General features: G+C 42.4%; 1 protein-coding gene across 1 annotated transcript in view; it reads left to right on the forward strand.

Annotated features, from left to right (window-relative positions):
* The first annotated feature begins 2,742 nt into the window (after positions 1-2,742).
* Positions 2,743-17,306, forward strand: part of OSBPL1A (oxysterol binding protein like 1A) — a 141,876-nt gene continuing 127,312 nt past the window's right edge. The window contains 2 exon segments of the mRNA XM_075125270.1: positions 2,743-2,845; positions 12,302-12,424. Coding sequence (XP_074981371.1) covers positions 12,304-12,424 — 121 coding nt within the window. The 5' untranslated portion in view covers positions 2,743-2,845; positions 12,302-12,303.

Consider the following 17,306-nt stretch of genomic DNA (forward strand, 5'->3'; position numbering starts at 1 on the left):
CCCATTTAGCCAAAGCTCTCCTTGGTCTTGTATTCTGGAGCAGGGTAAAGAGGTGGCTTGATCCTTCAAAACTTTGAATTCTGCAGTCAAGTTGCTCCATATGCTTTACCCTTCCAGGATAAATAATCCCAGCAGAGGAGATGGTGTAAAATATATTCTGCTACAAGAAAATCTTTGACAAAACCAATTCACATCATATACATGAATTTTATCCAAAGGTGGTTGCCAACACACTCAACCCCAAAATAGCTTGTCAGATGTTCCACTTATTACTAACTGCAGCAGGCCACCTGAAAAAGAAAGGAAAAGATATGCCCAAATCATGGGAAACCCATGGTCATGGCAACACAGCTTCCAAACTTTAAAGAGCAAAACTCTCTAGATTATTATTCTTTATACAATGCTGGGTGTGTACAACAAGGGGTTGTATAACTGGGAAACTATGATGAAGAAATAACAGGACTCTGCCTTGAAGAATTTAGAAACTTGAGATAGTGTAGTTGGCTGCACTACAGACACTGTGTTGTGTGGTAATTACAGCTGGGAAGAGGTAGGTTATTGCCTTTTTTTTTAATTATTTTTTTTTTTGAAGAAAGAGAATGTGGGGGCTTGGCTTTAATGGGAAACTGTTTCATGCTGTCAGGGTGTTGTGAAAGGTGGCACAAAGCCATGAGTGGGCTAAGGAGTCAAAGGGAGAGAAGCTTAGGTGGAGCCAAGGGTGTGGCTGGATGTGTGGGAGAGAGGTGCAGGTAGAGCAGTTATGGAGTGCTCTGAAAATGTGAAAAAGGCTGAAGTTAATATGGAAGAAAAAGAGGCCAGTGTGAGCATGGAAATAAGTGAACCCCTTCAGATAGTATATGCTAGAGCTAGGCAGGAAATGGGTTTCCTGTCCTGGGAAAATGTAGATTTTTTTTTTTAAATTTCCATATGGAATCGGGACAAAAAGTCGTAGTCTCAAAAATTTTCACAAACTGAAAATTAAAAAAAAAAAAGGTTTAGGTCAATTTAAATGTTTTCTTTTGATTTCAACCTCTTTTTTTTTTTTTTTTACTGTAAATTAGATTTCAAAATGAAAAATTGTTTTGAAGCAAAAAATTGAATTTTCTGTTTGGGAAATGTTAAAATGGAACATTTTGACAATGTTGAATCTTTTCTCCAAAAGTTTTTCAAAATGGGAAATTTGTAGAAATCAGACCTTTCCCATGAAGTTTTGGTTTTGACGAATCAGCATTTTTTGACATTTAGTTGTAAAATTCCTGACCAGCTCTATTGTATACCCATTGCTAAAGCCCATCTGCAGAATGATGCCTTACTTAAGATCAGAAAGAACTCATTCACTAGAGACAACACAAACCAGAACACGAGATCAGCAGATTCTGATTATTCATCTGTATAGATAGCAAACTACTATATTCAGTCATATGCTGCAATTTCATATTTAGAATTATCATATTTTAATATATAGAAAATAAATGAAGCAGAGACAGTAATCTACAATGATACATGCTTTATTACACCTTCTTTATGTCATCTTGGTTTCACAATCATTGCTAAGGTTTAAATTTGCCCGTTCCTGGAACCTGATGATCCACCCTACTGGGTTGAATGGTTTTCTAACTGTATTTGTAGCTCCTGACCTTTCACTAAATGCAATACAGAGTCTCTAATGTCTCAACACTGTATACTACTATAATATTTAACGAATTCACATGCTCTTGCAAGCTTCAAGTAGCATCATGGGAGCATTCTCCAGTGCTGAAGGCAGAACTGAAAGTTGCCAGATATTATGGGGATTAAATATGGGCAAGAAAGAGGAACAGATGGGAAGAGAGTGGTGGATATAAGGCTCTTGAACCAAAGTAGTACTTCAGCCCCTATGGGTGTACAGTCAGAATTTCCCTTCGGTGTTATTGTATTTGTATATAAGCTGAAGTAACTGCAAAAAAAAAAAAAAGTGTATTTTTTCTGATGACTTTATACTCTTTTTTGAGGGTTACATTTGTCTGAGTTCTTGTATCTATTTATGGATTTAATCTTCAGTTTTATTCATATCTGGATCTGATATATTATGCCCTCTTTGTAAGATATAGATGGTTGGGTCCAAGACTGATAGGTGGGAAACCTAACTCTGTTCCCCACCCTGCCACTCAGTGTATGGCCTTAGGCTAATCATTTAACTTCTTTGTGCCCCAGTTTTCCCCATCTATAAAATGGGAATACTCATAATTTTAAATGACTTTGAGCTCATCAAATGAACGATGCCATATAAGTATTATTTATTATTAAGGTCACTAGGCCGTTTAGTTTCAATATGCGGAGCCTCCCTCACACATCAAGGTCTTATCTGTTCATTCCCTGCAGTATTCTCCCAGGGTGTTCACGCTCAGAGCTTTTGGAGAGGGCTCAGGTGCAGATCAGACCCCCTGTTACCCAGCCTGCCAGGAGCTGCAGCAGATCCACCCCTGGGGCAGTACCCATCTCTGTGAGGGTGTGTGTGCGCGCGCGCGCGCGCCTGCGGGAGGCCGCGCTTGCCTAGCTCAACAGAGCCCATGGCCCAGCTGCTGGGGCTCCGAGCACGCGCAAGGGATACGGGAGGGGCTGCGGCGCTGAGCGCGTTGCGAGGCGCCACGGCTGGGAGGAGCTTTGCCCCCTCTAGCTTCCCGTTGGGAGCGTCCGTCAGCCGGCCGGAGGGGAGGGGGGAAAGCCTCCTGGCGGGGGAGGGCGAGCCCCGCTGTCGGTCACGTGCCGGGTGGAGGAGTATAAAACAATCCGGGGGGGCTGGCACGTGAGGCCGGCCGAGAGCGAGACGCGGTGGCTGCGCGAGGGAGCCCGCCTGCTTGCAGCGGTGAGGCGGCAGCGGCGTCCCGGGGCTTGCTGGGTGCGCTGCCCCAGCGGCGTTGTTACCCCCAGGTGCGTCCCAGCCTGCGGTGGGCGGCCCTCCTCGGGGGGGCGCAGCAGCAGCCGCCGCTGCTGCAGCGGTTACAATGCAGCGATGAGCCGCTTCGTGCAGGGGGCTGCGGAGCCCTCCGGCCACGGCCCCTGCGGAGAGCCGCTGCGCGGGCCCCAGGGCTGCGAGGAGCGCAGTGAAAGCGGAGGGGCGGCTTGCTGCCACCCGAGGGACTGCTTTAGTGACCCGTCCCGGGGCTGGCGGAGCAAGCGCCTGCTCCTTGCAGAGCACAGCTGTGTGCGTGGCTGGGTTTCCTGGGCTGTTCGCTCCTGGTGGTGCCCAGCGCGGCCCCCAGCCAGCCATCGGCGTCTCACGTGCCCAGTTTGCCTAGTTAGGTCAGGAGTTGTGGAACAGTTTGTATGGTGGGGGCGCTGAGAGCCACTGACCCAAGCTGTAAACCCTGTATATGATGGAAACCTCTTCAAGCCCGAGTGTGTGGCCGCACCCCTAGTTCCAGCACCGATGAGTTACATGAGCATCATCTTTACAAGCTGGAGAGCTGTCCCCAGAGGCTGAGCCCTGTTCCTTTGCAATAGGAAACATACTTTCCCCTATGGCTGATTACAACATACTGCTGGTTAAATGTTTGTTAAAAGTTGCGGGAGAGGGTGCTGGCTGTCAAATCATAAGACTATCAGGAAAAAAATTTAAACTGGCTGCTTGATGATCAGGCCCCCAGGGATAGCTCAGTAGTTTGAGCATTGGCCTGCTAAACCCAGGGTTGTGAGTTCAATCCTTGAGGGGGCCATTTAGGGATCTAGGGCAAAAATTGGGGATTGGTCCTGCTTTGAGCAGGGGGTTGGACTAGATGATCTCCTGAGGTCCCTTCCAACCCTGATATTCTATGATTCTAAGTAGCCGGCTGTGTTAGGTTAGCCCCTGCACATGCACACACACAAGAAAGTGAATGTACAGTTCAAATGATCCCTCCTCCCCTCGCTGTATAGCTCAAACAATAGGAGTTATGCACCTGTTGAGTGGAGAGCTGTCAGGGTGGAGGTGTCCAGTATTGGTGGTGGTTGGAGCATGATTGTCCAGTCTTGAACGTGCTTGTGTGTATTGCAGCTAATGTGACCAGTAAACTTGTTAGTCTTCCAAAGAGCACCATAAAATAGTTCTTTCAAAAATGACCTAAACACCAGTACCAAAGTAAGGCTTGAAGTCAGTTTTGCTGCTTTAGGGCTGATAGAAGATCTCTACATCCTCAACTCTGAACTTCCTTGTAATTGTACTACCTTCTGCTCTGTTATTAGCTTGCTGGATGACCTCAGGCAAATCACTTTACTTTTCTGTGCCTCAGTGTCCCCATCTGTAAAATGATAATAGTACTCACCTTCTTTCTAAAGCCCTTTGAGATCTGCTGATGAAAAAAGCACAATATAAGAGCTAGGTATTTTGCTGTGATCCTGATTGATCTTGTTAAATCTAGTATAGTTGGTCATATTCTTGGCTATTCTTCAGAGGTATATGAGGTTCTGCATGGATTAGTGTTGGTGGCTTCAGTAGATAGCACTCTTCCCTTGGAGTGGAAATGAACCAGTATCTTAGAGTGGTCAGCTCACTGGCCTGAGTGAGGAACAGTCTTCCTGCAGAGAGGTGAAGCATCCTGGTTATGTGTGAAAAGAGCCAGTAGACCTTTAAGAGTATAGAGATTAATCTAAATATCCCAGCCAAAGTCAGTGTGATTGCTGTCAGAGGTGCATTGTTCTCACCCAGGTTGCTTATGCTTCAGATGTGGGTGAAATGATTTCTATATAGTCTGACATTGAGTACTCTGAGACTCTATGAAAGTGCACATCTCTGGATTTTAGCCTCTTTAATTTGAGATTGAACACATTGCTTGCTATGCACTATAGTTGGACACTTCAAACTTCTCTCCTTTGCATACCTAGTAGCAACTGCAGCAGCCCTAGAGTATCTGTGTTAGTAGACTACTTCTGTTTGTCCTTTATTAAAGCAGGGCAGTATGTGAGTGCCATCAAAATCTGCAGAACTTTAACTTTCACTTAACTCTGTTTGAAGTGTCAGATCCTCATGGTGCTGTGTGTGTTAATCTGAGTGTAAATCAGTGTATTGTTGTTTTTAGGATTATTGTCCATTGATGTAAATGAAAAGCTTCCCATAAGATCAGTGGTTACTGCATCAGACCCTTTGAGTGAGAATGGCCAGTTTCAGTGCTGCTGTTGCTCATAGTTTTGTCAAGCTGCAGCAGAGTGAAAAGCAACCAGATTCTTGTCCGCTTCCAGTGCTGTCTACAGAGTTGTGAACAGAAGCTGTGAAACGGAAAAGAATCTGGTTGATATTCAAACTAGGGCTATCAAGCAATAAAAAAAAAATCACAATTGCGTGATTAAAATGAATTATGATTAATCACACTGTTAAACAATAATAAAATACCATTTAAATATTTTTGAATGTTTTCTACACTTTAAAATATATTGATTTCAGCTGTAACAGAAACAGTGTTCAGTGCTCACTTTATATTTTTGATTACAAGTATTTGCACTGTAAAAAGAAACGAGATTATTTTTCAGTTCACCTAATACAAGAACTGTAGTGCAATCTCTTTATCATGAAAACTGAACTTACAAATGTAGACTTGTGTACAAAAAAAATTATACTCAGAAATAAAACAATGTAAAACTTTAGAGCCTACAACTCCTTGTTCGTCTGAACGATTGGCTGAACAAGTTTGTTTACATTTACAGGAGATAATGCTGCCTGCTTCTTGCTTACAATGTCTCCTGAAAGTGAGAGGAGGCATTTGTGTGGCACGGTTGTAGCTCGTGTCACAAGATATGCGCTAAAAATTCATATGTCCCTTCATACTTAGACCACTATTCCAGAGGACATGTGTCCACGCTGATGATGGGTTCTGCTCAATAACAATACAAAGGAGTACGGACAGATGCATGTTCATTTTCATTATCTGAGTCAGATGCCACCAGCAGAAGGTTGAGTTTCCTTTTTGGTGGCTGTGTCCATAAAGAGACTTTTGTGTGGGAGAAGAACAGACACTTATAAGATGAGAGAAATACAATAAGGAGATGTAGGAGCAAGAGTAGGAAACAGGCATTGAAGACAACATACAGAAAAGAAGCCATCCTATATCTTAAGAAGAATTCCAAAAGCAAGAGACTTTATAGGTAGGAGTGTTTTGAGTAGTATTAGATATTACATTTGACATATGCCACTGATCTATTAAATTTAATCTGACAAATACTTTCTTGCAATATTAGCATATAAAACTATCGCAGTACTATTTGGCAAATACCTTGATGCCTTTATCGCCACTAACATTCAAACACTTTTGCATCGATGGGCAATATTACACTGAAAGATAGTACACAATTGCCTTAATCTTTTAAGTTGTTGATAGTATGATGGAGTTGTGGGTAGGCATGGTTGTCCATACATATTTTACCCTGGCTAATCAGTTTGGTTCTCAAGTTGGTAGGTGTTGGCAGGGGATGGGGGAGTTATGGGGGATGACTAATTACAAGTTATAACTTACAAATTATTCTTTCTGTGTAGATTCACTTAAATAACTATGAATCAGTCCTTCAGCTTCAGTTGGACTGTACAGCCTTCAGGTGGCTGGATGGTTGAAGGAATATGGAGCTTTTTCACCACTAAACCACCTGGCTTAAGAATTGCAGCCTCACCTACAATGGAGAGTTTTGGGTGTGATAAATAACATTATTGGCCTGTGCAACTCCTAAATGTTGTCCTTAGCCAGTGCTCTAGTACTGAGTTACTAGCGTAGATAAGAAGCATTGGTTGTCTAAGTATTACAAATGTCCTGCAGCACACCAGTCATTCAAGAGCATATTAATTTCCCACAAGCCAAGGCACATAGTGACAAGAAATGTGGGATAAGTTTCCAGAAGGCAATGCACTTGCAGTGTCTGTGGGGATAAATGCAAGCAAAATAGGATTGGTGGTGTGAACTCCCTGTAATGTGGCAGGTACACATGGGCCAGTAATAACACTTCACTTTCATGTGGCACAATTCTCCAGTGTAAACAAGTCTTAAGCTGCCACTATTCAAAGACTCTATATGTGAATGGTCTCCGCCTTCATATTGGTAAGCGCGCACATTAAACACTCACCACTGGCTGGCATGTTGGTAGTTTCAAGAGAGGATTGAATGCAATACAAATTCCCCCTTTTCCCTTAAAGGTGGCCTCTTCAGGTAAGGGATAAGGCAGTCTGGTGGCAGACGATAAGGAAACCTTTAGTACTCCTACCAGGCTGTACCTAGTCTGTAGATTAAGAGAGCTTCAGTAACCAGGACTGTCAATGTGGCACCTTCTCACATCTGCTAAATTTGGTGAGAAGGGTTTGGGAAGCATATCTCTCTCTCTCTCTCTCTTCCCCCCCCTCCCCCTTTGCATGCCTCCCCTTGCTTTTGGAATTTCAGGGTTGCCTTTAAACTCATAATACCTGTAACTCGTATGGACGGTTACTCTTTGCTCTCTATTAAAACTAATAGATTTTCAAATAGGATATGAAAGTCTGTCTTCTCAAGTCCATTGTCATAAACTCTGCTTTTTGGGCATGCATACTAAATGAATACATTTCTTTAGTTCACATTTAGCTCAAATCTTAAACTGGAAGAGTGACCACAGGCAGATTCACTTAAATGTGTAAAATTTTCCATATAAATAATCCCTGAAGTGGCTATGATTAATAGCCGGTCAGCATTCTTCTGCATCAGTTCATATTTTACACTGTGGCTCTAGGTGCTTCAATAATACAAAGAAATAATAAAGCTCATTCTAGGAGGAGAAAAAAGCATTTAGATGGTGAAGTTCCTTAGTAAACAAACCTTGTTTAATTTTAGCACAATACATTTATTACTCTTCCAGTGTATACAGTTGCAAGAGCAGAAATTGTTTACCTTGAGATAGTAAATCAAGATTTAAACAAACTCTGAATTCTGTCAGTTTCTCCTAGGCAAGTGATGCTTGGCAAGTGACTCCACAGCCATGCTGGTTCTCTATAGGTCTTGTAACCCTGGCTTTTAGCAGAGTACTGATCAAAAGAGCACCAGCTTTTGCTACTGCATAAGCACAAAGGAGTGCTGAGCAAATGGACCGTTTGCAGGGTTCCCTTCCCAACTGTCTGGAGACCAGGGAAGGGAAGACATAGTGCCAAATGGAACAGCAGAATTGCAACAATTATGTTGAAAGTGTACTGCAATGTTTGCACATTGTCAACATCCATTGTTGACAAATGATGCAATGTTGTGATATAAACATTACAATGGAATGTCTCTCTGACTTTAAATGGATTGAGAGTATCCCTGAAGAACTGACTTTATTTTGGACAGGTGGCTTTTCTGCTTTTTCATTCTGCTGACCTCTCCATAAGAGATTTCCCTCCTCGTGGCTGCCTCCTCCTAGCTTCCCACTGCATGCTGGGGGCCATCAGGAAAGGCATCATGCTTCATAGCTTGAGAGGCAGTGTTCCAGACTATTCATTGATCACACTTCACTTATATTTTCTTGGTTTAAAATAAGGATTTTGTTCCATGACCACTGTCATGGTTTGGGTATTCCTAATATACCTGTCCATTATTCCTTGTGTGTACCTGTTCTCAATGTGTGGTAGACTTGTCTGTGGATGAACTCAGTCTGGTATGATGGTATTGTTAAATTGTCTGTATTTGACTGGCGTGTGCTTAGGAGTTCCTTCCCTGTAGGAAGTGAATTTTGTAACCTAGTTTCTAGTATTATGGGTGTTCATGTGTTCAATGGATACAGAAACTATGCAGCTATATTAGTTCTCAAAGACAAAGTAAAGAATGGTACCTTACTGAAGAGGTCTCATTCAAGAAAGGCTAGTTCCAGGACCTGAAGATTACCAGAAACCTGTTAGAGATAGACCTAAAAGATGAGGAGTGGCAGAGCCCTGCCAGCAAGGTCCAGTGGCAATGCCTTCTGAGAAGACAAGTTGTGTACATGATGTTCCCCTTGAAATCCCAGCAGACTGGGATTTCAATCAGGTTACCCTTCCTGGTCCCTGCTTCGGGGAGAGGAGTTTGCTCAATTTTCCATGCTGGCTTCTGGCAAGGAGGCTTTTGATTCAACCTGAAGATTCCTCGTTCCCCCCTCTCACCTGCTCCTCTATCTTCTTCAAAACCAGAGTCTGTGGGAGGCTTGCCTCTCCTACTGTACATTTCCTCAGCCTCTTCTAGTGTTGCAAGGTGTGTGGTTTTATGTGACCTTTCACAGTTTACCCTCCACTGTCCTAGCCTTCCTCTTTCTGGGTCCTTTCCCCATGAGTAGCTCCCAGGCAAACGGGAGTCCCTTCTCTGGCTATGGTCCCCCATTGCTGTCCCTCCTTTTTGGCTGGTGCAGTGAGAGCTCCCTCCTATTTCAATCTACTGTAAACACTGTTCACAGAACTCTGAATAAGTATTGTGTAAGTAAAATTATGAGAAGCAGCAGAACTACGGGAGATCTCTACTAGCAGGAAAACTATGCTGAATAGTAAACTCAGTTAACACTTGGAAGTCTCTTTGAAACTATAGGGGCAAAAAGTTAACTTTCACTTCCTGGAGATTTTGCTTCTGTAGGATTCAGTGTAGGCAATCCTTGCATGTGCCTAGTGGTCTTGTCAAGACCTGGCTTCTATCCTCTGCCAACCTGCTAGTCTGCTGATGATCTTGGCAACAGTAACTTACTGCATATTGCAGAAGAGTACTGTTTGTAGGCTATTATATAAAAGCAGCTCCCTGACTCTTTTCAAAGAGGTCACACTTCACTTACGACTTAAGGATTTCTTGCAGGTAGTTTTGAGTTGTGCTGTATCTTGAGGCAGTTCTGTTGTAGTAAGCAGCAAGCCAGGAACACATTTTCTGGTGTATAATTCATGGGACATGTGCATGTGTGAGGACAACAAATGGACTCAATCTTGTGTATATAAGGGAGAAAAGGCAACATTTAAGAGAGGAATTTGAGTAAATGGTACTGTCGCCCATCCAGTTGCTTAAATTTTTCCATTGGGTTAGCATTGTGCTATTGTCCCTTTTATGAGGTCCTAAGAGTACCAAGATTGTATGATTGCTGTAATACAAGACCCTCTAAAATAGCACCCAACAGTGCTGAGCAGTCCCAGTTTTAGTTCACCTCACACTGATGGGCCTTTTTAAAATAAAGGATTAAGTCTCTTGTGGATGCTTATTTCAATGGCAGGTTTCAGAGGAACAGCCGTGTTAGTCTGTATTCGCAAAAAGAAAAGGAGTACTTGTGGCACCTTAGAGACTAACCAATTTATTTGAGCATGAGCTTTCGTGAGCTACAGCTCACTTCATCAGATGTTTACCGTGGAAACTGCAGCAGACTTTATATACACACAGAGAATATGAAACAATACCTCCTCCCACCCCACTGTCCTGCTGGTAATAGCTTATCTAAAGTGATCAACAGGTGGGCCATTTCCAGCACAAATCCAGGTTTTCTCACCCTCCACCCCCCACACAAATTCACTCTCCTGCTGGTGCTAGCCCATCCAAAGTGACAACTCTTTACATAATCAAGTAGGGCTATTTCCTGCATAGATCAAGGTTTTCTCACATCCCCCCCACCCCCATACACACACAAACTCACTCTCCTGCTGGTAATAGCTCATCTAAACTGACCACTCTCCAAGTTTAAATCCAAGTTAAACTAGAACATCTGGGGGGGGGGGTAGGAAAAAACAAGAAGAAACAGGCTACCTTGCATAATGACTTAGCCACTCCCAGTCTCTATTTAAGCCTAAATTAATAGTATCCAATTTGCAAATGAATTCCAATTCAGCAGTTTCTCGCTGGAGTCTGGATTTGAAGTTTTTTTGTTTTAAGATAGCGACCTTCATGTCTGTGATTGCGTGACCAGAGAGATTGAAGTGTTCTCCGACTGGTTTATGAATGTTATAATTCTTGACATTCATAAACCAGTCGGAGAACACTTCAATCTCTCTGGTCACGCAATCACAGACATGAAGGTCGCTATCTTAAAACAAAAAAACTTCAAATCCAGACTCCAGCGAGAAACTGCTGAATTGGAATTCATTTGCAAATTGGATACTATTAATTTAGGCTTAAATAGAGACTGGGAGTGGCTAAGTCATTATGCAAGGTAGCCTGTTTCTTCTTGTTTTTTCCTACCCCCCCCCCCAGATGTTCTAGTTTAACTTGGATTTAAACTTGGAGAGTGGTCAGTTTAGATGAGCTATTACCAGCAGGAGAGTGAGTTTGTGTGTGTATGGGGGTGGGGGGGATGTGAGAAAACCTTGATCTATGCAGGAAATAGCCCTACTTGATTATGTAAAGAGTTGTCACTTTGGATGGGCTAGCACCAGCAGGAGAGTGAATTTGTGTGGGGGGTGGAGGGTGAGAAAACCTGGATTTGTGCTGGAAATGGCCCACCTGTTGATCACTTTAGATAAGCTATTACCAGCAGGACAGTGGGGTGGGAGGAGGTATTGTTTCATATTCTCTGTGTGTATATAAAGTCTGCTGCAGTTTCCACGGTAAACATCTGATGAAGTGAGCTGTAGCTCACGAAAGCTCATGCTCAAATAAATTGGTTAGTCTCTAAGGTGCCACAAGTACTCCTTTTCTTATTTCAATGGCTCATCCTTCCTTTCACCTCAGGCAGCCAGTGGACAATTGGAATTTCTATGCATTCTCACCCCACAAACACTAATGGGCTCTGTTCTCCAGTTGATTTCTATTGCTAAAAGGACTCCAATTAATCCTCAGCCAAGCACTCAGACTAAACAGTATAAACTACTTCTGTTGCCTCTAAGTTTTAAGGGGTGGATAGAGGAAAAGGGGGAAAAGTCTTTTTTTTTATATATATATAGATGACATCTGTAGCAATGGTGGCGTTTGCTCATTAGCTAGGTAGCTGAACTGAAAGCGGCCAGTTAGTAGAACATCTTTCATCTAAGCCATATCAGTGTAGTCTCTCTAGTATTCTAAATATTCATATCCCAAGCAGAATGAGCCTAAGTGAGCACATAGCCAAATGCTGCATGAGTTATGGTTTGCGTACATAGCATTCTTTGCTTGGTTAATATCCTGTGCAGAGTGGCCAAAAATTAGTTTGACAACTGACAACAATTGCCCTGTGATGGAAGTTCTAGAAATTTAAATGTGAGTAGCAGGATGAGAGGGAAACTGCAATAAATGGGGGGGAAGTGAAGTAAAATGGAGAGGACACAGCTTGGAATAAATTACTACAAAAGTTGTAGTATACCCTGTTTTATCTTGGCATGAAATTATGCTATAACTTTTTTCCTGGGGAAGAGAGGGCATGAAGCTATAACAACTAATAGTCTGTATTTATAATCTATTAGAGATGAGCACTGAAGCAGAACAGCAGCTCCTCCATGATGCTAGAAATGGAAACTGTGAAGAGGTTCGACAACTACTGGAAACCATGGACAAAGAAGAAGTAGTTGTTGACATCAACTGCAAAGGTTAGTATGATTAACTCTTAGCCGTTAAGGTTATAAACCTTAAGTGATGTAGGGCCCCCTCATTATCCTCTAAAAGATAAAACATCAAACTCTGACACACCAGGCATATATTTTTGCGTGGATGCATGTACATATAGAGCAGTGTGTATATGAGCCTCACCTGGTGGGGTAAAGTACAATGCTTTGAAAGTTCTCTTGTAAAAGCAGAATGCACTACTATGTAAAGGACCAGAAAGACTGCAGGAGTCCAATATGTTGGCCTGTATATCGTTTCTTGGTTTTGGTGAGTAAGTGGTGCCATTTGCAAAGAACACTGATGCCATCTGCCAGCACGTCCAGTGATTGGACATGTCCTAATAAGTCTTGAACATGTTCTGCTGTAACTGTTTGTATCTTGCATCTTTCAGTCTTTGTAGTAGAGCACACCCCCAGTCAATACTTCATTTATAACTCACTTGAGAGGTAAGTCTACATATTTGATATCTGTAGAAGCTGGCGATAAGTGTATAACTATAGAACTTGGGCAGAGTAAGAGGGACTCTAGAAAGGGAGGGGATGGGGAAGAGGATAAATAGCTGATAATGTAGTGTTAACATTACAGTAGGGCCTGGAGACCCCAACTGGGATTAGATACTCCATTGTGTTATACACTGTACAGACACGACAGTTGCCACCCCAGCAGTTTATGGTCTAGTTGGATGAGGTGCAGGGTGGAAGAGTAAATGGAGGTTTGAGAGGTGAAGTGACTGACTTGACCAAAGTTGCACAGCATGTCACTGGCAGCAATGGCAATAAAAGCCAGATATCTTGAGTCCAGTCCAGTGCTTTGTCCCCTGCACCATGTTCTCTCTCCTCTCCATTAATAAGCCATGGATGCTTCACTTATTAATGCCTCAACCTGTAAAATATCTAATTAGCTAATCCCCAAAAAGAGAATATGCATTTGTTCCACTCTCTTCTCAGTGGGAAGTGGGGAACAAATGGCTTAAAGAGCAGGGCTTTTTGTTTAAGACAGGATAAAAGCAAAGCTCTCTTAAAGAAGAATCTTGCATATAATTCAAAGCCAACAGTATGTACAGTGAAAACTTACACCTATAAACAAATGGACTACTAAGCATAAAGATTCTTGCCTCAGCTGGATTTGTCATAACAAAGCTACAGAGATACCACCACTCAGCTGCCCATTATGAATTAACTTCCTCTGTTATACATGTATCTATCCACTATTGACATGGTATTCTCATTTATTTTCAGGTGTGAACATTAACAATATTATAGCATTAGTCTCAAAGAAATTGTACATGCTTACCCCATTTTTGGAGTTAAAATTTGGGACAAAAACAAAGTAAACCCTGCAAAGTCCACCGCAAACTCCACTTTAGGGGAAGTGCTGGATCTCTCCTAGAAAATAGTCTTTCTAGTCTCCCTCTTCCTACCTCCCCACCACTCATACACAGAGGCAGCAGTAGCTGGACCAACAACCCCGATTTGATCTTCTAATGTGTCAACCCTTCTCTTGAAGGACCCTCTGAGGTGTGGTTCAGTCCTTGGTCTCTGCAGAGATTTTCAGTTGCATCATTCCAAGTGGTGCTGCTTTTGAGAAGTGCATACTTGTTCCATGGGAAGTGGACTGAAAGATTTTTTTCCCTTAAGCTAATAAACATCCATTAGCTAGTAAACACCCTGACAGCTATATTGAATATGAATCTAGGATTGTACTAGGCACTGCAGACTTAATAACTTCCCTACCCTATATAACGTCCTGCCTAAAACAAGGGAGGTGGAGAAGGGTTACAACTTTAACTTTTGATCCTATGCTCTTTTTCCCTATCAACTTGAATGGTAATCCTCTTTTTTTTTCCGTGGTCTGACTCCTTTAACTTCTTCCACACTCTTTCTCAGTACTCATTGCTTCTGTTTATTCCAGCAAAATGAGTTCAGTGTAAATGAAAAATAGTGCTGCTGACATTGGTGGGCGGTACAGAAATTCACTCTCCGTTATTGCCTTTCCAATTCCATGTTTCTGCTTTCTGTTTAGCTACTGTGTAGCTGATATAGTGACTTGCACAAAATGTGAACAGGAAGGATGATCTCTCTTGAGTGGCAGTTAATAAGAACTTCCTGAAAGTAATGTTTCTATTTGAACATCAAAGAAATTGATGACCAAGGAAGCTTGGGGTTTTCAGTTCTAAGGTTTTCCCCTCGATACCTTCTTGTATTGTCTGCTCTTCTTGTAAAACAGAGGTTTAATGTGAAGGTGTGACTGCCAACTTCAGTCTTCATTTTTGTCTACCTGTGTGCGCTCCACTAAGCCATCTCCTAATAGATGGTTTACAGGTTACTAAACAGTTTGAGATGGCTGACAAAAAAACATTGCTGACCCACTTCAGTCCTGGTATAAGAATCCAGGCTTCACTGGAGTTGCAACAGCTTGCACCCGCTGAATTTGGCTCACTCTTCCTTGAAACAGTTTTATCCATGCTACAATGGCATAACCCTTTAGCAAATGCAGCATGGTACTCTAAGGCCATTTGTGCTAGCTTCCTTATTTTACATGCTGTTGTTTGCTCTTTTGTAGTGCTTGTAACTTGCAGCAAGAGCCTTCAGACACTTATAGGGCTTCAATAATGCTACACAATAGCCATGGGCTTTTAATAAGTTTACTTATAGGAGGCTATTTGGTAGAGAAGTGACAAATTACTTAGGTTTTTATAGTGGTGATTTCATGTTTCACTTTGCTAAGAATCCCCTTCCTTTATTCTGTACAAATGCTTCAGTGGCATGTCAATATTCCATAAAGCTACACTAAAAACTACCTGAGCGACAATCTTTTTTTTCCCCCCATAGTTTCTTTCAGACTTTAGAACAGATAATGTTCTGTTTTCCCCAAACCACCACTTCTGGAGTAAGCAACACTTCTCTCTCTCTCTCTCTCTGACCCACATGTGAGCGGGCAGGCAGGCAGTAACCAGAACTAACCAAACTGTCAAAGTGAACTCTAACTGAAGGCACTGCACTTCAAAAGATGCACAAAACAAGGAGCCTAACCAAAGGGTTCTGCATGAGGTTGAGCTGGGGAAATCTCAAATCACTTTCATTTGAGAGGAGATTGCACAATGCTTTACTTTTTCTCCTGGACGGTGATAGGCACTGTAGAGATACAAGGAGGAGAGCATGAATTCTCAGTTCATCTGTTTCAGGGTCTTGTCACAGGAGTCATAACTCAGTTTGACTTGAAGTGCCCAGTTGCTGTTGTGGCATCACAGCCTTGTGGATAAAGGGGTTGAAGATCCAACTTTCCTCCAGACTGCTGGAGGAGGGATGGGAAACAATCCTGCAGTTGGGTGTGAAGTGCTCTCAGCTGATGTCTTGAGTGCTTGGTAGCTTCCTCATGCTTCAGACTTCTAGGAAACGGGTAGACAAGAACTACTACAGGCTTCCTCCTTGTGCTCCTGAAGACCAGGTGCAAAGCTTTGGCTGAAAGCCTCTAAGCTGTCATGAAGGGAGGATATGAATCCCGCACCCTTAGACAGGGGAGCTCAGCTGTTAGGTGGTATGCTTCTGCTGTCTTGCTGACATTTCTGGGCACCTGAGACACAGTGAAGGCTTAAGCAAAAGGTGACTCTAGAGGATGTGGGGGAAACTACCCTTGTGTTCTGAATTTAAACTGGCTGCACTTCACAACAGAACTACCTCACTTCAGTGCTATTGCTAGAAAGGGAGCTTGCATTGTTAGAGCAACTCATAAAGTCCAAGCTCACAGCGAAGCTTTTAAGTTAGCTACTCGAACAATAAAGCTGTTCAGAAAATGTAATAGCAAAACATTTTGACATCTCTGCAAGACAGTCCTCTTTTTTTTTTTTTTTTTTTTTTCCAGTTCTGTTTAACTGCTTCATGAAGGATGTGGTGTCATTTTGGAGGTGTCTTCATACACCAAGCTCTTTGAAGGAAACCGACATTAGGTGTGACTATTTTGGATGTATGACCATACTGATCGTGTTTGTCATCAGCTTTGCAGATCTATGCAGACAGTAATAACATACTCTCACTTAATGGGGGGGACAGCAGAGTGCTTCTTGAAATGTCTTGGATGAGTGACTTAAACTGTGCCAAGACAGCTTATAGAGGAATGGCTCTACAGCAGGATTGTATCTAACAAATGCTAGTAGCTGACAGCACCAGACACCTAATTTGAATTGCTAGGAAAATTAGTGTTTTGGTGTTTGAAAGCAGTTGGTCTGATACCCTTGGCCATATTATTAATGTGGGTTGCTTAGCAAAAACACAACTTTTCACTCTAGCTGCTTCTTGCCCTTGAACTCCTGAAACTGTGTCTTTTGTGCAGAGAAGGAAAACTTTCCAGGTTAACACATAATACTGTTGGGTGACTTGTAGAAGTGAGATTGGGGTGTCTTTTGCATTACTCAGACTGGCAGTGTAGTCTTGGGTTTTTCCCCCAGGCTTTAAGTTTAAATGAAGATTTCATACTATTGGCATCTGGGACTTTAGAATATGCTTCTTTCAAAACAATACATTGTAACTATATGTGCTGCAATAACTCAAATGCAGAAAATTTGCCACTACCCTTTTAAAAAAATCATGCTGGATCACTCTGGTAAAGGCTAACCAACAAGTGCAATTCAATTGAGATTCTGCCTTGGGCCTTAGCAAAGACTGCTCTCTTTCTCATGCCTGGCATTTCAGTTCTGTGTTATGGATGTCCTGTTTTGTGGGTTGGGGTTTATAATAAGGGGTGCTGGGTGCAGGTTTAATGCTGTCTTAATAGAGGTTGTAGCAGTCCATTTACTTACATTCTACACTGAATATACAAGCAAGTGATTAGATGGAAACAATAGAAGTCCTTCCTGAAGAGGACATTGTT

The sequence above is a fragment of the Caretta caretta genome, chromosome 2 (assembly GCF_965140235.1).
Source record: "Caretta caretta isolate rCarCar2 chromosome 2, rCarCar1.hap1, whole genome shotgun sequence".
Lineage (NCBI taxonomy): Eukaryota > Metazoa > Chordata > Testudines > Cheloniidae > Caretta > Caretta caretta.